Below are 25,761 nucleotides of genomic sequence, written 5' to 3' on the forward strand. Positions count from 1 at the left end.
TTTTTCTTCCAAACTTCCTAACAAATATTTATTACATAGGGCCTAGTACTGAAAAGGGGGAAAACACGAAAGATATGCCGTTTTAATGTCTCAATCATGAACAGCGCCCCCAGTGCCATGTGGCGTCCTGCGATCCCCAGCAACCCCCCTCTCACTTTTCGAATTTCCACAGCTGCCAGACAATTTTTAGGCAAGTCCCCCCAACCCAGTCGCTAGCACAGATTTACACCACTGAGCGTTAAAAATGGGAACTGTATGGCTATATCATTGTACGAATCCGGACGTTCGACAAAATGCGTACTAAAAAATGCAAATAGCTAAACATAGAATCACTGCCTTCCCAAAGAGCTACAACTTCATGGAGCAGAGCAATACAATAATCGTCGTCCTAACGTTTCTCGTGACAAACACACTATCACGCAAACAGCCTTGCTTTTTAGTATAAAGTCGATGCACTTTAATATCAATATATTCTCAAACTTATACTTTAAAATAAAGCAATCATTTTTTATGTACAGAGCAAATTTGATATTAAATTAAGCAATATACTGAGAAAACAAAGAGTTAAAAAAATCAATTTTAAAGTTGCTCCAACCTATATCAATCCATTGCACATTAAGAAAAAGCTACAGAATAAAGCATGATTACGAACAAATCAACTTCAATTGACTTCAAAACAATATAAACGTAAAAGGGGAAATTGACCAATAAGATCTTTTGCACTGCACGCCACATTTCTCGTAATCCTCTTTGGTCTGTCATCTTTGAGTCTTTCTCACATCACGAGCAATTTCAGCAACACTTTTGGACAATTCAGAAAGTCGGTTTTCACATTTCTATCCAAACCGTCGCTATGAATATATCCAGTTAATAGAGCAGATGAAACAGGCGGAAGTTCCAATACCAGGCTCTTCAAATATCCACACATGACGCTATTTGTCTTTTGCCGTATCATGGATAAACAGCCGTATAGTCGGAAAATGAAAACTCCGTTTTCTGACACGGCAGAACATGGATAATGCATAAACCAAGAAGTTGGTGGGGAAATGCATGACGTCAGTGAAAATGATCATTCATCAGACTGTTTACCATGAATGAAAATAAGAGTTTTCTATTTTTGTAATCGGAAAATGCATTCAATTATACGATTTACAATGAATATTATAAAGGCACGGTAGCGATGCGATCGAACGGAATTTTGGCATCGCGTAAGGTAGTTGTTTAAAAAGAAATGATTCACTTTAAAAGCGTAAAGTCAAAGACAGAGTTAGGTCTACTATGAAACGTGAGAGAGCTGAACCATCAAATTCTTGCTAAATGCACAATTAAGCTATTCTGAAAGAAAAACCAACAGGGTCGTATCATGAACTATGAAAATCGTTGAACCTTTTAAAAGCAATAAACGCTCTCGCGTGATATTTTGCCTAGCTCTCTGGACGTGCAGGAAACCGTTAACTTCAATCGTATATGATTTAATTGAAAGAAACAACGAATCCTGTTGTAGACCCAAACTGAAGCCGTTGCCAGCAATTCATTACAATGTGGTGAGTAAATAAACACCGTTTCCAACTTCGATTTGGTCTTTAAATTTTCAGCTAATAACCATTACCATATATACTTATTACAGGGAGCTAATATAGTGTTTAAATACAGTCTTCAAAAACGCAAAAGAAGTGTTGCCAAACAAGAAAAATGATAATGTTCTCTTTTCTCTTAACAAGGCCTTGTCATTTTTTTTCTCAAAATGGCTATCTATTTAAGATTGCAACTCTCTACCAATCAAAATTCTTCCGTAATCAACGGCCCGACTGTTTATCGAAATATTTTTGATTCTTCAATTCTGCTTTTCTTTCCGAGCAGAAAAGGTATCATCTTAGAAAAGTTGTCGTCTTAGGAAGAGTGGGAAGTGAAACTTTAAACACACCCACTGAATTACGTGAACTTATACAACATCTGAAACACGCTAATTTTGGCCAAAGAATAAGTTCAAATTATGACTCTGACCTTGAAAATGGCACCTTCAAAGCATCTGTCCTATATATTGAAACTTTAATCTCTGGATTGAAAGTTCGTGCTTCTACTTCAGAAGATATAACACATTTTCCTGTTGCTTGGACACATTCAAGTTGGGCATTTTCATTTTTCCCGCGTTATATTTCAACGCACGGAAACACTCTTTCTTTTTAAATCAAACGGCAAGTTTCCCATATCTCTTCTTGAAGTTTCTCACTGCCTCAGTGCGTTTTTAAAAAACTTTAAAATCAACTTAAGCCCCATTTAAAAAGCAACATGTACACCAGCAAAATGTAAAATTAGTACATTCGGTGCTGCAAATTCAATCATGTACAAAATGTGAGCTGATATTGTGAGCTTAAAGCTAACTTGTTTAAGCAGTCTCACAAGGACGTGCAATAGTTCTTCCATCCCTCTTAAACTTATAATTATAACAAGTGCGATAAAATATCAACCTCAACGTACACAATACGTTGTCTTTTACAGTTTCTGGGCAAAATAGTCACTGTGCTCCCGCGCGATAAACTCTCACTAAAAACAACTCATTTATTTTCAAAAGAGTCTCTTCCAAAGGATAATTTTTTTTCTTAAAAATGGAACCTGCCTTGACTATTTTTTATCGAAAGCAACACAGAAATAAAACATATTGTTGTTTTCCACACTCACTACTGAATTTTCCAATCCATTTTGTCGCAGGTGCCATGGCCTTCATTCGGTTACATTTTCCGAATTATTTTGCCAAGTTCAATCGCTAAAATTTTGGTGGTGGAATATCTACAGCTTCACGTTTTGGTTTTGAATAGGTTTACTAAAAAAAGAGAAAATAGGGCTTAAAGAAAGTAAATTTAGCATTTGCGGCTATAAGGGGCTGCAGCTGTTGTTTTGATCCATCCAAAAATCCCTTTTGAACCTGAATAACATTTTTCATCACTTTTTAACGATTGTCAATGCTACCTGGGGCAACTTTCACCAAAAATTTGGAAAAACTAGACTAGAAAAGTAACCTCGAACCTCTGCCAAGGAGGATGACTTAGTATCAACTAAGGCAAAGAAGTGCTAGCCATTAACCTTGGACTGGAGAACATCAATATGCTTTACTAAAATAAACTACAAAATACCTTGAACATAAACTGGACAAACTGCCAAGCACGCTTTTTTACTTCCATGGCAATCGCTTTTCAGCTCTTCGGACAGTCTCATCACAGATCCAAGAATCTTTGTATTTATCAAAGAAAATTAAAAAAACCAGAAAAAAATCAATTCTTAAAAAAAAGACCGCACTATGTCTGGTACCCAAACCTCTGTTAAACGACCAGACTATGGGCTGATTGGGGCGAGTCGTCAGATTAATTTGTGGGCCAGTCCTTCCGAACTGCTTTTAATCTGAGAGGCCATTTCTTTGTGCCTATATTCCATTTATAAGAATCTTAAATCTAGCAACCTCAATAGAGAACACACATTATGCGAAAAAACAATCACACGATCTTGCGTATTTCTATACCGCTGATATTTGCATCCTCCGAGAGATGGCAATATCACGATCCTTGACCTCCAGCGGCAAAATTGAAGTGCGCGGTATAATCTCAGAAACAAAGCGTTCATTTCCTTCAGCTATAGCGGCCATGGTAGGCCACGGAGCCTGCGATTTCTTGCCTGTATCACGACATAAGTTTTTGTTGATGGACCAAGTTGCGCCCTCACTACAGTCTTATACAAAGGCATCATTCTCGTCAAACAGGCACAAACCGTCTGGTCCATTTGCGAATCACAAAGAAATCGGACAGCTGCATGTATTTGAAACTTCCATCATGTCACCTTTTTTTTTTAGTTTGGGCGGGTGCTTTGGCATCAAGTTCATCAGTACTCCTCTTCATCGAAGTTTTCCCCAGTCTTGGCCGACGGCTCCGGCTCTCTGTAGTCCTCCAGGCGAGGCTCAGGTCTGAGCACGGCTTCCTTGGACTTGCGCTGGAAGCATCGGTGCACCTGAGCCAGGATGGTCTGGAGTCGTCTGTCCATCGCCTCTACGTGTGCCTCTAACAACACTGGGAAGATCATGTCACGTGACAGGGACTCCCGCATGACGTCACTCAGCTGGTACTCTTCACTGGCAAGAAGCTGGAGCCGTTTGTACGTCGACTCGCGTAAACTGCAACGTGAAAGGAAGGCAACGTTAGCTGGGTGTGCCTTAAAAGGTTCAGGGACAAACTAAGGGTTTCCCCAAGAAACTTGGCATTTGATACACAAAACACTAAACTGACAGGAACATTTTCATCCACTCAATATGTCTTTGCAGTGACATGCAACAGCATGAGTGGAAAAATCCTAAAATCATCGTACAACACTCTGTGAAAAAACTTTGATGAAGTTGGGTCCTTCAGATCTGGTATTCCATTTTAAAAGATGACAAACCTAGGTGATAAAGTATGTCGTTCATGAGAGCAAGACAAAAGTAATGAGCATGCACCTCTATCCAAGCGCACTAAAGCGAAGCATGTTGTATTTTAGCAATAAAGAAGGCGAGAAAAGTATTACTTTCACGCAAATAGAATGTACACGTGCGTGCATGTCACGTGCGTACATGTACATGAAAACTGTGGATTTTCATTTCATGTGTTCGGCCACAGCACACTGCAGCAGGGCAAAATCATACATGTACTTTTATTTCTATACTTTCGATTCCATACTTTAAGCTGTGTTGACCATGATGAATGACAGATCAAGAGGCAATCATTTCTCAGCTCGAAATTTCAAGGGTATTACTTGGAACAAATGATACTCACAGGCAACATTGGAAGAGCGGTGCAAGAATGGATAATTCATCGTGGTGATGCTTTCCAAACCTGCCAGGAAAAAAAACATCATCGCCATGATGAGCAGACAGCTTAACACCTTGTATTGTAAGTTTATGCTAATTTTACTTTGGCAAAGCGATCGACAAACAAAACAGGCACAACAATCACAAAAGTGTCTTGTACCAGTCATTCAAAAATCGTGAAGACGATTTATAACAGATATCTGTCATTGCAGACATTGTGAAGAGACAGCGGTAAAATGGAGGGATGATCTGTACTGATTACATACCAGACTATTGAATATGCAAAAGCACAGTGATCAAACAAAATTGCCCCATTAAGTCTGAAAGGCGTATATTTGCATAAGATTGCTCTGGGGCGTTGCTCAAGCATTCACCTATGTACATGTGTATATTGACGGACTACTTGGAATCAGAGATAAACATAACTAAAACGGACTTACGCTCTTCCGTGATCTAAATGAATTGGGAAAGTAAAATTTCCAAAGGCCTCAAATGTCTCGTAGTGATGTCGGTCCATATTACCTGTGAATAAAAAAGGACATGTTAGGAGGGGTCAAGACTCAAAGACCATAATAAGTCAGAAGTTAAAGGAAAGTATGCCGAGTGGGAATTTGGGCAGATTCGGAATAATACCGTGGCACTAAACTACATATTATGGCATTTTCCAACCTTAAGAAAAGGGAGACCTTCCTAACCTTTTTATTTAAGATATTTCAAATTCTTTTTTCAGTTGCCTACAGAAGCTACCAAAATAATAACATATCCTGCATTAATTCATAGACGTGATTGCGTCCTTTGAAGAAAGTCAATAAAGAAATGATAAGCATGAAGTTAAATAATAGTCATTTTCTACTTTAATCGAAATATCCTTAAGTTCTTTCGATTATTTCAGTATCATGTGTTACGTGTGACATTGAACATTAAACTAAAGGTTTACCCACCCCTTACAGTTCACTTGTTACTTGGCGGCAAACATTCTTAATCCTAAAGCTCTGTGAACACTGACAACTCTTGCACGTTTCGTGAAGACTAATATCTTGCCGCGCCAGAGGAATTCAAAAAAGGAAGAGGCCGGTGTGATCAGGCCGACTAGCTGCGTCGGTGGGCCATGATCCACCTGTCCACCCGTCACAGCGTCTACAACCCGAGGCTTTCCATCGATTTGCGTTACTTCGGTGGACGTAACCGCCAGAAAATCCACCTGTTTGCACGCGCTTGATTCTCCTCCGATCGATTTTCAATCAAACCCAACGGTTTTGACACAGAGACTGCTAACCTCTGAAAGTTCTTTACGGAGTTCTATCGAAATCTACAAACGAAGGAGTTCTGCTTTCCTCTTTTAACAAGGGATTTTCATTCCATGCGAGAAAGCTACTCATCTACTGGTTTTAAGAATGGTTTACCACAGACATTGACAACTGCAAGTGGGAGGAGGGCTCGACCGGTTTGATAGACCATCGGTAAATGGAGGGTCGCCGGTTCAGATGCAGTCCTACTCAAATTATGGTATTCAACAATGCGATTACGCCCAGTCAAATGATCAGTCCAGACGGTTTAAATTAAATTGACCCTCGCCTAGAGGCATGACAAGATAAGCAGGAAAAAGAACAAAAATTACAAAAAATAAACCATGGAAGCGCGTGAGCTACTTTTGGTATAAGAATAGAGTTGGGGTTGAAGAACACAACGCCCTGCTCAACAATGACCTATACATGTTCATTATGTGCACCATAAAATTCAACACGTACAGTACAATCAGAAATGCAAGGTGTTCGAAGTTCACATAAGATGGGGCTTACCTATCAGATAATCAAAAACGGACATGTCCATGAGATCGAGCAGTCTCCGCCCGGTCTTGTACGGGTGCTTGGTCATGACTGACCGCTCACAGTACGTCGGGTCCTGTTCCCATCTGTAAGATTAGTTGAACAAAAAAGAAGCAGAACCAGTTATCGGTTGAACTTTTGTGCATAGGAGGTCGGGGACCCGGAGAGGGCGCTTTGTTACCTAGACCCTGTAACCCACCGTAAGCACATACTGTTCCCGTGCGAATGGGAGGTGGACTGCAGTTTGCAAACATGGCCAATTTTTTTGTGTGGATTAGCACAAATCGAAAGGATTCTTTTCACTGGGCCCAGGCACACGATTGCAGTGGTTTTCAATCATTTGTCCATTCCTTACATTCTTATCATGAAGACGGCACTTCTGTATTATGCCAATGAAAACTCACGTACAATTGAAGGTAAGTCTCCTCTTGTTTTCTGCTTCCCAAATTTGTGTTGGGAAAAAATGCCCGTATGTAAATATCTAGAATTCCAACGCTTCGGTATACCCATAACAGAGTCTGATTCCAAAACCTCACCTTTCACAACAAGTCTAATAATACTAATAATTAATACGGAAAGGTGCGGCCCTAAGTGCAAGTTATGTCTAGTCGTCCTTGTTTCGAATTTCTCTTCTTCTGATATCAAAGTTTTCTTGTTCTCATATGCACCATGAAGGTTCCTTTCGGCGCAGCTGAGATCTTTGCATCGGAGACTTCCTGTTCAAAAGGTGCGGCTGGACTCATCTTTCGTCAGCGGATTGGGAAGTAGGCGTGTGGGCGCGCTGTCTGGCAGGAATGCGTGCGTCTGCACGCCACGTGACATTCAGGACAACTTGCACAATATGTAGCGGGTGCAGCATGGGCGTAAATCCCGGGGGATGGCTATTGAATCATCCCCCAACACACACACAGGTATGTATTTGCCTGCAACTCTTTTGTTTGTACATGTCCTTTAACTTTTTTAGAAGACACCCATATGTTTTGTACACAGTTGTCAATCGGGGACCCTCTGTCAATCGGGGACCTTATTGTCCTCTATTGTTCAGGGTCCCCAATTAAATGCAGAAACAAACTCACATACGCACGTTTTTGTGATGAGCAAAAAAAACCGATTAAAGCGGACTGTGACAAATTTTTATACTTTCCTTACAACTAAAATGTTTGCAATATCACTAAAAGGGAAAACAATTTTTAAAAGCAAAATAGCCTATGCCATTCTAATGTAAGATTCTGCATGAATTTGATACACATTACAGTGTACATCTTTATCATGAACATCGCCCTCTATTATAGTGAATATGGTGTAGCCCCCCCCCCAACGCCAATGGGGTGCAGACCCACTAAACAACTTGAATCTAAATCTTTTTTCAAAACTGGTTTTAGGGTTTGATTGCTGTGTATTCATTGTTTTTATTAGCTTAGCGATTTCAAGTGAATCTCCAGCTTTTGCAATGGCGTTCGGACTTTCTTTCTCGTTTAGATTTTCCACAAAATCCAGGCTGCTGGGAAAGTTTGGTTCTGAATTCATTTGGGCGTAACTCACATTGCAGTTCTGTGTTTACTGTAGGATCGTCTCCACGGATGGCGCCACGTCTTGCGAGGTGCCGCCTTGAAGGACGGGAGATAGGCCGCCACTGACCCCTCTATCATGTCTGGCTTGCCGCAGACAGCCGTCTCCGTCTCGCAGTAATACGAGCAATGACCGACAAAGCATATGTTATTGGCTGCAAACAGGAGAGAACAAATCAATGGCCCAATGAATCCTCGCGTTATGAACCGTTCGCACAATTATGCTGTGATTGTCTGCGATTGTCTGCGTTTGCTTGTAACCCATTATAAAGTTGATTGATTTTGTTACGAATGGTGTGAGTTCTGGAGTTAAGTACGTGCGAATTGACTTGTGCTGTAAGAATAATCGATTAAAAGCGTTTCGTACATGCGAGTCTTGTTTGCATATCTGAGAACAATCCGAGGCAGAGATCCACCGGCCGACATGCAATGCACCTGAGGCATTTGACTTGACTAAAGGTTGGATCAAACTCGGCTCAAAGGCAAACGCAAACGCCAATTACTGACGTCATGGTATCTCCACGACGTCTTTGACTTTGATATTTGCCAAAGTTGAGCAAATTTTGATATTCAACTCTCGTGATTTTTGCCGCAAACAGACGCCAATTTCGTTTCGCATGCGTCATTCCCATTTCGATAAAAGTCTTCAAAGGGGAATGCAATGAACGTTCAGAGTAGGCACCGGCCAGTAAAGATAAAATTCTCAAGGCTGTATGTGTTCGTTTCAGTAACCCTAATTTCTGAGGTGGGCAAAAGATTTTCCTTATTTAAAAGCGCTCAGTCATTTTGAACAGCTTTCATGTGATTTAGGTATAGATGAGAGTGAGAAGGGTCCGAATGGTGAATCTACATGGCTGCCTTTCTTAACATGATTCTTGAAGAACCAACAGACGACACATTGCAAAACGGGAAGTAAAAAGCGATGACTATACCAGGTGAACGGAAGAATGTTTTCCGGAGACCCGAGTCAGCCAGATCGTAGATGTCGGACGTCAAGTTGAACCAGCGACCGGCCACAGGGGGTGCTCTCCGGAAATCTAAAATTCTGAAAGGGGAAATGAAAGGCTGGATAAATCGGTATTATTACAGCGACAGTTTCGGTGGTCCACCATCTCTGACGGATGACGGATGGTTTATCCAATTTTAGCCAACCGCGGTAAAAGCCAAGACAATGCGGGCAGCTTGTGACATGGCGTGACATCAAATATGGCGGATAAAAGAGACTCGTGGGAAATTTGCATAATGACGTCAGTGCAAAGGGTCTGAATGTTAACAAGACCAAAGCCTGAGAAAGATGATATTCTAGATATTTGATAACGTGCTTCTGATGACATCAAATAAAGGTCTCCTCATTTGCTGAGAAATTAAAAGATGGTTTTGTGATTAAAAAAAGTGAGCAGTCGATCAGAGCACAATGATTAACACATCGGTTGTACACGAATTCTTTCAAAAACCACTTTGTAAAACCATTTATATACGAACTTAAGTGTATATTCAGCAAATTATAAGTCATCACTGATATCATTACCTATCAAGGTGAAAAGCTGCTATTTCTGCGTTATGTCGCTCTATATCGGAAAAGTAGAAATGGTTTGGCAACGTTTCGTACTCCCGTGGTACCCTGCAAAAACAAATCAATATACATGAATGACAGACGAACATTTTAAAAGCGTTTAACCAACGGACCCAATTTCTGAAAGAAACCAATGAAACCCACTCATGAAAATTTATACATCAAACGGGGTACGACAACAATAGTAAACTTCCATTGACCCATACATAAATACATAAATTGCGGTGTTGATCGGTGTTAATTCAACACCGTCGGGGTCTGATATCAGTCTTCTGATAACCCCCAAGATGTTAAACTAAACCACTGTTTTTGAAGTGCACTATTTAGCAACAGATCAGTAATGCCTTTTTCAATTTGCTTCAGTGAGCGCGTTTTTTTTCACCAGAAAACGCAAAATGGAAAACTTGTCGAGGATAAAATCGAGTTAGATAAAGGCCAAAACAAACTCCAACCAGTTATAATGGCTTTGTGGGGCCAGCAAACAGGGCAATAACCGAAGTTTAAGTCAAAGCCATAACCGGTAACTTATTGCTCAAATTCATTTCGTAGTTAACGTACATATCAAAGTAGTGTGAGCTTGGCTTACCTCCATGGTTTGAAAAGAGCGTGACCGCCATCTTCGAAGGTTAAAATTAGTTTCACTTGGGTACCTCCAGATTTCTCGTCTGGAAAATACAAAGAGAAGTAAATGATTAACTCTATTTAGGTTGGTATACTTTGAATGAACACAATTTTATATTCGTATTTCCATTTTATTTACTATTTTGACATGGCAACAAGTGGTAAGTGAGACAACAGATGCAGGATTGAGGACTGTTAGGGTTAAAAGGAGTTTGCAAGCAACTTCTTAATGTTAATGAAACTAGGAAGAGTGCACGAGTGGACACTTGAAATGGTTTTAAGTATGCACGTGTCGCTTTGTTCGGTTACATGGTTACAAGAAAGGTGAGTACCACCAGGCACTGCATCAACATGCTCAACAGTGCAGAGTGGACCGTTAAATATGAGGGTATAAATCCTTGTCAGTATGGAAAAAATACAAATGCATGAAATAAAGGGATTAGATCAAAGACTCTCTGGTGTGCTGATCTCAAACAGACCTAGCTAGTACAAGCTGATCAGTTCAGAGAAGAATCCCCCCCCCAAAAAAAAGCTCGCAAGTAAACGACATCACGACCATTTGTCAACCAGTGGTCGGTTTTCCCTGGTACCCTGGACAAATTTTGTTCAAAGGCCACAAGGGAAAATTAAATTGACCATTGGTCGGCAACGGTCGGCTAATGGTCATCGTTCCAACTCGCCCAGTAACTGACTAGAACGGCGAACTAAGACCGTGTCTCAGACATTGAGCAAAAGCCAAGCAGTGACGTATTTGACAAGGGCTTACCGACTTCGTAGATCGGTTGTGTCATGAGATACTCCAAAAGTTCATCGATCCCGCTCGTGTTAGAGTAAACTTCAAAACGGTTGATGCTGAGTTGAAAAGTCTCCCATATTTTTAAGTCGTGTTTCCTGTTGGACAAAATGGCATTTCATTTAATACCGGTTCGACAGGGATCTTTAACTCACTATACTGTATGTTTCTAACACAACGGAAACACGTTCAGTCGTTTGCATTGTGAAAGTAAGTATTCTAATTTTCAGTGAACTAAACCTGCTGCATTGTTAAACGAGTGCTTTGTTAGCATAACACATCTTTTTCACTAGAGTGATTTTTATTATTCATGCAGTTTAGATAGCAGTTCATCGCCACTGGCCTGCTGTTGTCCACAAGTGGTCACTGTTACTTATAAACAGCGACCTCTATTAGACTGACGACGCACGCCATCTCGTCGCCCTGGTGCGAATATAATTCAATTGGAAATAATTAATGGTTTGATAAAAACCGTGTCGTTTCATGTAGAAACTGCCTTAAAATAAGTAATAAGTGACTCTCTCAAAATTGCCGTGTGCATTCCAGTTCATAGAGGTTTTAGGTAAATCAAAAACTGAGTTCAACTAAGCTCCGCTCTCAGGCAAAAAGAAACCAATCAACAAAATCTCAACATAGCTATCTGTTCAGCGACAGTTTAACATTTCTGTGTCTGGCCTGCAAAAGGTTAACTTTTTTCTTTCAGGAAAGTTCATCTCCGTTCAAATTTTTGTCGAGCCATCGTAGAATCTTGAGAAAATGCCACGAGTTTACACACGACCGATCGGTTCCGGCAGCCGCTTTCCGAAAGGGGACCTCGCCGTGCGCCCACGCCGTGTGGTGCGACTCGGCCGAGGTGACGCTGGCCCGGTATATTAATGTTTGAGAGCATGGCCTGTCTTGATTGCTCGGTGATGAGACGGGATGAAGACAAGTTCTTATTTGAACTGTCATCCCTGGCACCGTCAGAGGATGCTGTGGCAATAAAAATGCGCTCAGATATAGACGGGTGCAGGTTATCGGCCTCTGTTAAAGGGGAATACAGCTCGTAAACGAATCCCGACTTTCGCCCGACCTCAACTGACATTTTTGGGTGTGAGGCTTGTTTCTGTGCAAAATGTCTCAAGGGACTGGACACAGCATGGAATGCTTGTCAGATCCGATCCCTTTCGGTCTGTTCACGTCAGAAAGGAAATCCTAATCAACATGTATATGAACAGTTCAAGGTTTGTCCGGTTTTGATTTTGTAAGTACACTTAGAAAAAGCTGGTGAAATGAAGAGCAATGCTATTCAATCCAAAGCTTGGCAAACTTAATTCTGAGTAAAGTGTTACCAACATTTCAAAGGAAATTTACCAAAGAAGTAGGCATTTTTGACGTTTTGGCCAGCAACAGTGCAACAATACTCGGAGTTATGCCATTGAAACTGTCCAAAAATTCAAGCTGTCGCTAGATTTATGGTCATGAAATCTTTCTATTTCAATATAAGAACAACCGTGATTATTGTGAAATTATTTTTTTAAAAACTGCATTATCTGATAACTTGAATTTCTCGAGGCCGCTTTCATTCGAGAAAGTATGGAATGATTCCTTTGAAAACATTCAACAAAACGAGAGAAAAACGGGTTGAAATTTTCACTTCAAACAGGGTTTGATATTTTGCCAAATGGAAAGTCACTTTCCTCACAGCACCTTTGTATACAAATGATCTGTATGCGCAGCCGGCTCGGTAAAAGTGATTTCTAACTCCTGTGAATACAATTTCTGACGTGCGTCTTCAGGAAAAACTCTTTAAAAACTCCCAAACTGACAGCAAAGAAATATGACGTGACTCATTAGCATTAGTCACTCCAACTTCCCGGGGATCCAGCGGGATTCTTGTGTAAGTACTGAATTACTCATGGAAGGAAGCTCGTGCGTTTAAGACACGGTGCAGGGCCGACCACAGTCGTGAAAAAGCTTCTGACCTTACTTTTGGACCTGCCGAATTGAATACAGCACCATTCTTGGAGGCGTGAACAGAAATGTGACCTTCAAAATCGATGCAAACGTAGATGCATTGATTACATTGAAAGGCGTCCCTTTCTAACCAATAGAAACAACTTTTATATCCTTGCTCTTTTTTCTAGGCTACTCTGCTGTGTACATCCCTCAGTACTGTTTTGCCAACTGTGCAATTTTCTGATATATCATGCGCTTAATATCCAGATTTCAGCTATTATATCTTTGATTTCATTCAACAAATACACACCAGTAATTTGGACAAAACTGCACTCGTTGCACAAACTTTCACTCTTAATAACTAAAACAAATTTCATTCGTCAAGGTATGACAATTTGGTTGGAACTAACTGATCTTGTCTCTTTTGCGAACCCTGATCTATACCACGGTCAGGGTTCAATTGCAGTTCCAGATATAGCACTGCCCGCTGGTTATGCCCTTTCAACGTGGCAACATCGTCCAAAGAGATTTGACATTTGAAACGAGATGCTTACGCGACAAAAAGGGAAGACATTTGTGTGCTGTTCACTTAAGATACCACACAGCATTCACTGCGTAAACCTGACGGCGGTTCAGTGGAAATCTGTGCACTCTTGAAAACGTTTACATGCAAGGACGCAAAAATTTGTGTGCGCTGTCAACTATGATTCATCATATCCGGCTTGGAAACACGAAGGACAACGAGTGATACGCCAAGGTATACCAGTAGCATAATAGGCTAAAATAAGGGTCGCACGGCATCGAAAGTTGATAAATTACACTGTTCTAGTGCATGTATTTAGGTTGCGTGCATTTCAAAATTTCAAATGGGGGGAAGGGCCTGACCACTGCTTGGGTCCCTGTAGTTACGCCGTTCAAGGTACACGGTGCAAGACTCGGTTGTACACTTCTCATGCATACGTAACCAAAAGGAGCCATATGATGTATTTTGTACAGCGCAGTATTTCAGCGTTAAGATAAAAAAAAAAGACAGCCTCATTTTGTTAATGCTAGATACACGCGTGAAAATCCTACGTGTACATGAGAAACGAGAAAGCGGCAGGTCCTGCCCTATACATTTTCAATAAAAGTGCACTTGCCGACATCTAAATTTCGATTCTGGTATCGATCCTGCCACAAAGCGACGCCTTCAATGTATTTACAACCTCGCTCGTTCCGGCAGGCCATTTGATGCATAATTCCGAAACTGGAAATCGAACGGTTACGCTCAGTTTCAATTTCCTCCCGAAAACAGTAGAAGAGCGCGGTCGGTTCTACTGTAAGAGCTTGCAAAACAATGCTCGAGCGACAATATGGGGAAAAACGGACTGGCATGTTGTGTTTCTTCTGAAGTTTCTGTTTAATTCACGCAGGTTTATCTTTGTCGACTGCAGATGGTCTGTTGTGATTCACAAAGAAGACTAATCTGAGGATGAAAAGCACACAACAGTAATTCTCAGAACTGTGACAAAACTTTGAGGATTTCGGTTTCAGGGTTGGATGAAAAGGGGGAAGACTTTGTGTTCGACGAAATGCAGAATACAGAAATGCAGTCCATTGCAGTACGTGTTCCGTTTTTTTCTCTCGCCTGCTTCTCTAAAAATCAGCCCGAGGCTCAGACACTCTCCTTTTGAGGAGCGGCAGCGGTTGATTCACGTACAGGGAGTGGGAAGAAAATGGCCTACTTCCGCAACCAGAGTGGAGGAGTTAGGCTTTGGCTGGGCTGCTAATGAACCTAAAAGCTCAGAGCGTCAAAGTATAGCTGCCATCTTCTAGAATCTTGCCACTGGTTTGCGTACAGTGTATCAGCAATCAGCTAGGTTAGTGCGTCGTTCCGCCCTCCCGCGTTTTCTTCCCAAATCCAAAAACTGAAATCGCCTTTCTGGTCTCCTTTTAACTTAATGCTGGGACAAAACAGCACAATACGAAACAAATATCTCAAACTGCTTTAAGTAATATAGGTGTATCTCACTTTGCAGATACTGCAGCCATGCAAATCAATCCTAACTCAGCGTCTCACACCCGAAAACATTTTCTAAGGAATGTGCCTCTGTATTGCCCCCTTTTCATCTGTGTCTTACGTATTTACTACGGTACATTGTACCAAACATGTTTCGTTTATCAATCCTCGGTATAAGTTAATAAATGTACAGTGATGAGTGGAAGGCATCGATAGCTTGCTTTACAACTGGAGGAACATCGCTTTGACAAAAAGCATTGCCTACAAATTTGAGAACTGTCATTGATTTCAACAACGTGGTTTGGATCGTCATGATCAAGAGAGATTTATACTACATGTTTCGAATCTATAACGGGGAAAAAAAGCGTTTCCGTTTAAAATAATGGTGTCAACAATCGATCCTTATCTGCAAAAAGGGCATGAAAAACATCACAAATACGGAATCACCAGTTCATTTCGAACTGAGCAAACGTTAGAGTGGCCCTATTAAAAGTGCCAGCATGGTTTGGGACTAATCGCCACATTTGCAGATTTTTCAAAACTAAACTCCGAAAATAAATCAGAGGAAATCCGGTTTCCCTTTCGAAATCCTGTCCCACATTGGCCACACAACGTGTTCACTGCAGTATCATACCTAACGGTTTTATTTGTGCCGGAAATAAGATGTGGGCCTAATTTCTAATCAATTTGCACAATTCCACGAAAGTGAATTACTGAATAAAGTTTAGCACACGTGGCAGTACATTCTGCACTACCAGCTCTAAAAATTTCTGACGAGCTTTTGCGGGGCTTTTCATGCTTTGAAACAGTTCAAACCTACAGAAAGATTTTAAAGGCTTCACTGGAAGGTTACGCTTATCTGCGCTTCCAGACAGATCCTGTAAAACTCGCTTGCATTCATCAGTTACACGAAGCTTCCTTTATTTTTAAAAATTTTGAACATTCTTAAAGGGAACATGTAAGAGAAATATTTTGTTGTGCCATTTTTATCGGTATTAACAATAGTAATCCGAGGCACTAAACCTCAATGTTGCATGAAACTAAGCCAGCGAGCAACCATTTCTCGGAAATGTTTTCAAAGAGAAACTTTGAGGTTCAAAATAGGAACATGAAAACATGCAAACTGAAAAGTGTCGTCCGCATTTACATCACACAAATAGTGCCCTCACTTGTCTGGAAAAGCTTGGTCAATTTTGAATGTGTAAAAAAGTTGCTCTAAAGGCTTGCACAGAAGGTGATTCTCAGACAACTTCCTGGCGTTGTTCCCTTAAACGCACCGTCCAGTTAAAGTACTTTCGATGGGTGGAACATCGCGCCAGAGAAAATGTTGTGTCAATTTTCTGAGGTACAATGTAAAAGAGCATAAACTTCTTTGGATACCCGGCTATTCTCACTTGGATACCCAGCCGTTTTGGCCCCGAGACAGCTGTCGCAGTTTAGTGGCATGCGTGGCAGCAGCTTTTCGCTTCGATCACAGAGATAAATCATGTAGACTCAACAGTGTCATGGGTCTGCTCGTCAAGTATTACACAAACAGACATAAATGATGGGTAAAATGTTCAAGGGTCTCTCAGAACCTGGTGTGATCTGTAACTGCAGTCGTTAAGATCACTGTTAATAAGACCGTCATAAGATCAGTTTAGAAGATTCTCATCGCAAACAGTGCCATTATTTTTAGCTATTATAGCAAATTTGGGTAGACTCCATGTACAAACAATACGCCTATGGGTTCCTCCGCCGCGGGTGCAGAGGGAAGCCTGGTCTCTGACTTGGGGGACAGGGTCCAGGAAAGCCCCAAAAGAGTTGATTTGTAAAATACTTGACGAGTGCATACATTTTCAGTAAACTACAGTCATTGGCTTTGCCTTGTGACAAAGACACGACGCGTTTTGTTGAAGGCAAACCGTGCATGGCGCACCCAGGATTTTCACAGGACCGGTTGGTATTTACACAATATTTCCTGTCCTCACGGTGAGCTGTACTCGTTGAAATCGAGTTGTTATTTGAACTTGGCCAGTTTCGAATACGAGAAACGGGGTTGGCTGGTCATGACTGGAGGGCACGTTTTTGGATCTCGTTTATTAGCACAGATTCTGAGGTTTCCAATTTGTATCAATCACCACTGTCAACACACGCTTAAATGTCGATGGCGCATGGGTTACCCACGTCGAATGCTTGAGTAAATACGGACGCGCACTGAGTGGATAAAAATGGCTCTCAAAGTCACGTCACGGCCTCGTCAACATCGGTATTTCGACGATTCTGGAATGGGCTAGAGTAAATTCTTTTCAACAGTTGTTAATAAGTCGATTGATTGTTCATTAACTGTCTTCGAGAAATAAATGATTTAGTGATTATTCAAATTTCGTATAACGTCTTCGCTCAAGCACAGTGCCCTATTAGTCAGTGAAATAGAAGTCGAGCAAGCGCCATCTGTAAGTTACGAGTCTTATATATGATTGCGCAAAGTTCAAGACGCTAAGACAAGATTGTTAGTGACTGTGAAAGACGGTTCATAACGGTTTATATCAACCAATCTATGAAGAGTGTCCTTATATAGGCCTACTCTGGCGTGTATAGAGATCTACAAATGTTCTGCACACTGTCTGGGGATATTTTCCAGACCAACAGCGCATGACTAGACCGTGTTGGCGTGTGATTTGACTTTCAGGGAGCCATTTTAGAAACTGACAGATACTGTCATCGTGGGTTAATAAACGATTATCATGCTGGCTGGTATTTTGATGACTGGTGGCCCCAAATGCATGCAGCAAATCCACACCTAGCACCTCAAACAACCGTTCGAGGACTATCGTACAAAAAAAGAACCTAAGAATTCCACTGATGTCCTCACCTCTCTTCATTTGTTTGCGCACCGGGGATGGACTATGCATTAACGCGCTAGAACTGGAGCCACCGACAAGACCTTATACATGATGAAATTCCCGCGCGCAAGAGCAAACGACAACCCTTTCTTGCCAATTTTCTCGCGCACATGTTGGTCTATTGATCTATCGACATTTTTCGGCAGGGGATTCGGCAGATGTCTTGCGGCAAATTTGATTAACATGGACGCGAACCCCGCCGCGCACACGGGCAAATATACCGTGTATTTATCAGGCTCTAGAGACCTGCAGCTCAGTGCTCACCGTAGGCTAGCTGTGTTTCTTGAATCGAAGGTAAATAGGTGCAAATGAAAACTGAGTCGCAGAATAGAAAGACCTCCTGGGGCACTATTTTGGTGGGAGGTGCTGTTTGTTTGTGAATGAGCGTGTGCTTGTTTATTCTGTTGATTTGAATGCCTTCCCCATGGGTTAAGGCACATACAGTGCGTTACAGTTGGTCAGGTAACACCACCGATTCCTGAACTCACTGGGACATATGAATACCACAGACAAGAAGAATGGACATGTAATGTATATTTTAGAAAAAGTGTTTCACCATGGCACACATAATCATGGGAAGGCAGGACTACATTGATCTTCAAATTCTAAAACAACTTGATGGATATCAGAATACTTTCCCAAAATCAGAGTTTAAAAAAACAACAGCAAAATATTATGCGCATACACGTACATTCCGTGTCATGAGACCATTCTACTGTGTAAATACACTGATGCTTTGCATCGATGATGGAAGATCTGATTGAATGAATGTATTATAATCGTTTTATTGACCACACAACAATTTTTTTAACGTGAACTGACAATAGGCATTCCTTTCACGCTCAAAACTGATTGTTATGACATTATTATGGATAGGTTTGAGTATTTAAAGGCGCACAAACAAAATGGTAGAGTACAACCTTCAACTGCATAATCGTTTCAGGATACTAAACGATGACAACCCATGATAACTGTAAAATAAACATGTTCTATGTTTACAGCCGGTGAGGACAAAGTATACTCTGGTTATCCTTTCAAATTCACGGACTTAAGGCTGGATACTAAAAACAGGGCACTTCGTACTTTTATGTGACCCCAATATCAAAGGACAGTCCGGTTATCTTTGCCTAGTGCAATTAACTTTGCAATGAAGTCAATCCGAAATGTGATCGTTGAACTCGGGTTGAGAAAATGGAGGGTGTGAAGATAAACGTGCCTGGTACTTGGCAGAGGTCCGTGTGAAACATATGCGGGAACTACCTTTTCCAAGTTTATGTCAACGTGTGTGCATGAAAAGATACCTGATGTGCATGAAGACATATTTCACTGATAAATCATTCTTGAGGCTGAGAGAATTTCTCATGAAAGACGAACTTCTGCTGGCATTTTGGATCATACACAGAGAGACAAGCAAGCAGGCATTAATAGAGGAAAGCCACGTGGGTTGAATTTAGCATCGACTGTATCATTATCATACAATCTATGGGTGGTAATTTCAACTACTCTGTCAAAAGTATTAGGTTCAAGCAGCTGCAAGACTTCCTCCAGCTTCCTTTTGTTTAGCGTTGGAGATATGTTTAAAATTCTGAAAAAGTCATATATTCACGCAGACACAAACATATTTTTAATTTGTATATTCAATCAGCCAGAAGAAAACTTTGCCTGTTCAGTAGATTTGCAGCTCATTATGTGGCTTTTTGAAAATGAAAAAGGAACGCATTATTTCATTTATTGAAATGCCTTTTTATAGCACTACAAAACAACACAAGTCTTCCTTTGCGGTGAAAAAAGTCTCCCGTTAAAACTTTTTGTGCACACAGAACCGATTGAGATGGTTGGAGACTGGGCCTGGGTTGACGTCAATAATGCCATCGAGAGTGACTCACGCTATCTGCCCGACTAGACCGAGCGTAAGCATCTGCACATCCGGACGCAACGTACAAGATACACCAAGTCTGCGGCTGCCGATGATTGAACTTCAAAGATTGCGACTCTAACAGCCAGTGATATTTCATACGTTAAATGGATAGTGATGTAGACTTTGCATTCCTGCTAAAAATGCATTTCTTTATTTTGTCCCGTCTCCCATTACAAACCGTCATACTCAAACTAATTACTTTTTACCAGAGTACTTTAGTTTCACCAAGGCGTTTTACTGACTTTAATAAAAACTTCTACGTGTTCATGCACATGTAGTTGTGTTCGTAGTGTAATTGAATGTCACGGCAAATTGGCTCTTCCTACTTTTGAAGGGGGTTAACTGATATGCTCGTAGCTCTCTTAGTCAAATTAACATCACTGCATTAAGTCTACGTGGGACCGTGGGTACTTCAAGAAATGTTCACGCGTGGGTCTGTGAAAATACAACTGCATATGCACATGGTCGCACAAGGAAAACATCTGCACACTCACAGGGCAGCCATGCATGTGTTGAATTTTCAAAGTTCGGATGTTCCCTTTAAGATCCCCTTTCCGGACGTACCTTTGGAAGTTGTGACAGTAATGACCCTTGCCGAGGTCACGGCAAATGATCTTATCAACAGTCGTCTGGGCTGCTGATGTTGCAGGCTATGGGATCTAGGTTGAAAGCTACAGATGGGAGGTCTGGACCTTGTTATCGTGTGTTCCTAGCTCTATATTTATGTAGCTCTACGGTTATAGCATGCAGTCTGTGGTTACAATTGGGCAGTTTTTGTCGAAAGGTCGAGCGATGATGCAAATGCACAATAATGGTCAAAAAGATCCCTTGGGCCAAGTTGCGGGGGGGGGGACTACAGCGCACCGCTACAGCTCAGCGCGACTCTTCCAATGACGGAGGCAGTTCACGCCGCAGTTAGCAGTGTGGCAAAAAATGACACGCTTTTGAACTTCGCTTGACGGAGTTTGATGTAAAAGGGCGCGGCACAGGGCCGTAGGGGAATTCAAGGGAACACACCCAATTTGATTCAAACCGCCTTGCTGAAGACTTAGTACAAAATGAGACATTTCCATTTATAGCGCACGAGTACCTGACATGTCTGCTGTCTTATCACGAATTTCGGGGGTTTTCAGAGAGAGCGCATACCAGAGTGACTGAAGCATTTTAACACCTTCAAACACACCTTGCCTAGCAGAGCTGAATGTGCTGTAAGTCCTCCAAGGCATATTTTTGTCTTTGATTTCAAAATGCCTGGTCTGCATACAAGTCCGTATTCAGCTATACAGAGTCATGAGAACATTGCGCATGTATCATAGCAAAGAACAGAAACTGCCATACGCATGTATGACCGAGAGAGACCCGGTGGCCTCAGTCATGGTCAAGTGACATCTTCGGTCGACGACAACCAGCTCTTTGACAAATTATGTTTTGTGAAGTCACGGTCAGTGGGTATGGAAACAAAAAGTATTCGAAAATATGAAATCGATCACTGCACACGCACTCAATCAAAAGGAATCGAATGGCCTCTGCTTATGCACGGGCTACCGCAAGCTCTGGTTGAAAATGCTATTTATTCACCATGTAGACAGAAGAAGGACAAGGCTTTAATTGCCTGTAACAATTGCGTTACGCATCCTCGGAGCCGGTTTGTACTGCCGCCATCTCCCCAGCCGCATTCCTAATGCAAGTATGCATTATTTAAGGCTTCGTCGGAGTCTGACGATTGGTGAGGAACAATAAATTGGGTGCACGAGATGCAAGGGGGAAAACTGTCCTCGGCACATAATGCTCATCAACGGGCAATCATTATGAAAAGACGGAATTCCACTGAAAGGACGCGATCGACCTCCAGGGCTTATTAGAGTTGGTTATGGAGGGAGCAGATAGCCGGTTGGATCAGTACAGAAGGGTTGGTGCAGCTCATGCGGTGTTAACTTGTGGGTACATCGACGTATCAATGTTCACACCTCGTTTTGTTTTTAAATTGGCGACATTTCGGAGCCAGTCAGAGGTACTGTCTGCAATCCAATATGGCAGCTGTTACTGCGGCATACATTTTGTTACATTTGGGAGTAAATTTATATTTATAAATCTTGGAAGTTCAATCAACAATACAAGACATTTAGAAGAATGCGCAAAGGAGTTCAAACTATTGGTTATAATGTAAGTTTTCCTCGATGTTATTTACAACACGAAGTTGTCGGTTCTTTGAGATATCGGTCATCGTGAAGCTGATAATGTAAGCCTAACATTAAATCGGCTTATTGCCAAAGTATTAAAGGATGTAACATTTGCGCATCATACAGCTGATTGAAGCTTTGTTTTTTTTCTGTAATTAAATGTCCGACCATCTGTTCTTATAATAATCACTGCAATGGACAGTGCATAGCAGGCACTTTCACATCCCGGATGCACCGATTTCTGCATCCGTAGATTTAATCCCATAAATGTCACTACGATGCATTTCACGTGAAAAAAACGCGGCGATGTGCTAAAACAGGAAATGCGTGGCAATCTCTCAATGCCAACATTGAACGGTTTTGTGTGTGTTTTCAATTCCTTCCATGGAATTAAAACACGTAAAATAGGTCAATGCATGGACAGTACATCTGCAAGAAGGAAAGCCATTTAAGCGCATTTCGTGAAGAGCGCTTGCGACAAAATACACACGAAAGATTTGAAAATAACACATATTCCCCTTAGAAAAACAGTTCTAAGGAGACTTCTAAACATACCAATAGTTTAACCTACCTCATAAGTTCACAATGCAGTTTGCAACAGACACTTAAACAGTTTTGCACTCTAAATAAACACAACAGAGATGAGATGGCAGAACAAGAGTGCGTAAAGCCGTGTGGAATCAAATAAAAAAGTGTGTGCAGACTTTATGTCTAACTCAAACACGACAGCAGTGGCGTATCCAGGTTTTGGGCCCAGAAGGCCAAATGGATTTTACTTTTCTAAAAACGGCCGTCCATTTTTTTTTAATCCTTAGACATTCTACGATGCGGGGATAATGTTGCATCCTGACTCCACTTCAGCAGAGTTTCCCAACAAAATTGGATGTTTTTTCCCGGTCCTCGGTTCAAGTCTTTTCAAACATTTCTACAAATGACTAACCTTTACGGAGATGATGCATGATGAAAAAAGTGGAGGCAGGATGCGAGACTCTTTCCTCACTACCCCCTGCCCCCTGAAAAGTGGTAAACCGTTTCGCCTTCAATTCCTCAAAAGATGGCATCTCTCAGAACCAACTCCCTCCGCCCACTGGTTACACCACTACATGACGGCGTGAACTGTATTTTTTTCTGTTGGAAGATACTCACCCTTTTGTTTTCTTTGGTCGTACAAGTTTGTCAGCGTTTGAGGGCACACTCGTAGCAGAAGGCAGCGACATGAGTTTGTCATATTTCCCAGTATTGGGCTTGATATGTTCAGGCTGGGTCCTCAGCCACTTGTGGTCTGAGTTGTAGAAGTTTCCTTCGTCCGGAAAACCCTTGGGTCTAGTCCTCCGCGTCCGTAGGTTGTTGGGCTTGGCAGCCCCGTCGGGACTAGTTCTCGAGTTGGTCTTTCTGTAGGCGGCCTCCTTGCTGTGCTCGTGCTGCACAGCCGTGTCGGATAGGGAGTCCAGGTCGTGCGTATGGCGGACCACTGTCAGGTTGGCCGCCTTGCCTCCCGAGCGGGAGGCGCTCTTGCCAAGCTGGCGCCGGAGGTGCACGGGGTGATCCTCCCCGCCGTCCCGCCCGTGACCCGTCTCCACCACCACGGGGCCTCCCTGGACCGACTGCACCTTCGCCCCTTGGTAGAAAGTGGACACAGGGTGCAGGTCCACCGTCAGGATCATTAGGACCAAAGCCATGCTGATGGTGGTGCCCACCATGATAGCTAGAGCTCTCTGCTTCAGCTTCATTCTATACTCCGCAAATCCCGTATAATTCCAATCCGGTTTTCAGCTTACGGCTGGTTTATCAAGTCGTCATAACCCACTAACTGACGGAGCCCAGAACATGATTGTGAACACCTCGGTAAGTGTCCCGCGCAGGTGGAACACGGGTCTGGCAGAGCTCAGAACACAACACAACACACATGCTTTCTCAATGGGTGAACCCTTGAAGTGAGCCCCCGTGCATGTGAGAGCTGAGAAACATCGCAGTCGGTTTTTAAGACGAAAATTTCCCCCATCAGAGCGGCAAGCTCTGCACACTGCTCGACACTGACACTTCAGGGAAGATCCAACGAGTGATTCGCTCGACTGCCAGTCTCCATGTCAAACAAAGGGGTATTATTAATATCACCATCCTCATCATCAGCAGACCACGGCCGATCAATGGGTACCCGCGTGGCACACAGCGCGAGCAGACTTTAACGGTGACACAGCCTGATTTGCATGGCAATAGGCGGTGACCAATGGTATTTACACGTTCACGCCGTACGGCTATTCAGTGCTTCCCACTGCCTCGCCATAGATAAATACAACTGTAATCTCGCAGCCCAGCTGCAGTTGACGACCTTCAGCAAACGGGCATTGATCAATTGTTCTCCTGATGGTAATCGATGTAAACAAAGCGCTATCTGTCACAAGCACGAGACTTGAAATTCTAAAGTGCAGTTCGAATGCCGCCGCGTCTATGGCAGTAGTACACACACTCTGATCGTCTTCTCTACAGTGCACAATAAATCATATATTTCCTTCGTATCGCCACGGTGCAGACGGCTCGATGGCCAACATGGGTATCACTCACTCAATATTCTTACACACGGCTGTGTGTGGCTTTTTCCTTCGGCTGATCTCGTGTTTTCAGCCGTAGTCGTACCACTGAGCCAATATGCTCCTGCGCGGCCCCAGTATCGTGCGCACTACCAAGTTAGCCGAGCATGTAATGAACGAAATAACCTGAAGCGTAGGGGGCCCAGAAAACCTCGGCTGCGCTTCAAACACGGCCAGTCAGGTACAACAACAGTACTGTGATAGCAGTGGCGCACATGCGGTTGGCGTGTCATAATCAGACCGAGCCAGTTTATACAGAATGCATACATGTACTGTACATGTACATGTATGTGGGTTACGGGCACACTGCTCAGTCCCCACACAGCTGCATTTCCGATGACGGTCACCGTGACGCGAAAAGAAGGGCGCAATTCTGACTAACAGTTGTGTCAGGGATCGACTCTTGGAGGGAAACATCTAACAAGACAGCAAAAAGGAAGCTCTTGAGAAATGACGCCACCGAGAATACAATCGTCCATAACTGTACATAACAAAGAAAACTCGTGCAGGATGGGTACCAAAATAGAAATTTATACATGCATATAACAAGCATACCCCATTCCATACCTACAACTATAATTTGTATTTTGAACTGGTTAGGCCTATGCTATACTTTCTAACAAGGACAGCTCATTTGGGAATTGGGAGTCCTCAAACTCGATGGTCCAGTGGCCTGATACGATCTTTCAAACGCTGCCCTGTACGTAGTTCAAGAGAAACGAAGTAACGATTTGGTGGCTTTCTGTAGTCTACGCTATTTTTAATGTTGATACCCACAAAGATAACTATACAAACTTTGAAAGTGTGATACCGAACATACCCATGCCCGAAACAACTAACGTACATGTACATAGTACTGATTTAAAATACACTCTCGCAGAGTTGACGTAAAGAAAATGGTGGAAAGTTTTCTAACAAAACCCCTCAGCCCTTACCCTCTCCCCTTATCGGTGTACATCCACCAACACTTGTCACCGTAATGTGTGCCCCGGGGTTTCACATAGGTCAGGCGGATTATCGCCCAGATATCGCAGATTCCGGTCC

At 42.2% G+C, this 25,761-nt stretch overlaps 2 protein-coding genes across 3 annotated transcripts in view; both read right to left on the reverse strand.

Moving 5' to 3' along the window:
* Positions 1 to 429: 429 nt before the first annotated feature.
* On the reverse strand, positions 430 to 24,922 carry fam20c (FAM20C golgi associated secretory pathway kinase). 2 transcript variants are annotated; one of them, XM_022255024.2, is made up of 11 exons: positions 23,276 to 24,922; positions 11,183 to 11,307; positions 10,382 to 10,460; positions 9,751 to 9,843; positions 9,155 to 9,267; positions 8,197 to 8,377; positions 6,628 to 6,740; positions 5,269 to 5,350; positions 4,794 to 4,853; positions 3,829 to 4,159; positions 430 to 3,228 (listed from the first exon to the last, which is right to left on the reverse strand). In XM_022255024.2, the coding sequence occupies exons 1-10, from the start codon at positions 23,857 to 23,859 to the stop codon at positions 3,871 to 3,873; spliced, it is 1,719 nt and encodes a 572-aa protein (XP_022110716.2). In that variant the 5' UTR covers positions 23,860 to 24,922; the 3' UTR covers positions 430 to 3,228; positions 3,829 to 3,870. The 2 variants fall into 2 exon arrangements, with proteins under 2 accessions (XP_022110716.2, XP_022110715.2); XM_022255023.2 differs by having other exon boundaries at positions 430 to 4,159; positions 23,276 to 24,921.
* LOC110990162 (tubulin-specific chaperone D-like) overlaps positions 11,183 to 25,761 on the reverse strand; it is a 145,562-nt gene continuing 130,983 nt past the window's right edge. Inside the window, exon 36 of the mRNA XM_087139152.1 lies at positions 11,183 to 11,307. The gene's annotated coding sequence lies outside the window, so the exon portion shown is untranslated. The remainder of the gene's footprint in view (positions 11,308 to 25,761) is intronic.

This window comes from Acanthaster planci, linkage group LG07, assembly GCF_054643075.1.
Source record: "Acanthaster planci isolate LZ-2023a linkage group LG07, COTS_SCS, whole genome shotgun sequence".
Lineage (NCBI taxonomy): Eukaryota > Metazoa > Echinodermata > Asteroidea > Valvatida > Acanthasteridae > Acanthaster > Acanthaster planci.

Excerpts from the sequence above, each read along its gene's own strand:
- fam20c (XM_022255024.2), bottom strand. The coding sequence starts at position 23,859 with ATGAAGCTGAAGCAGAGAGCTCTAGCTATCATGGTGGGCACCACCATC. Across the intron at positions 9,844-10,381 it reads GCTCTTTTCAAACCATGGAG|GGTACCACGGGAGTACGAAA; the intron begins GTAAGCCAAGCT and ends TTGTTTTTGCAG. Across the intron at positions 4,160-4,793 it reads CCGCTCTTCCAATGTTGCCT|TTTACGCGAGTCGACGTACA; the intron begins GTGAGTATCATT and ends TTCACGTTGCAG.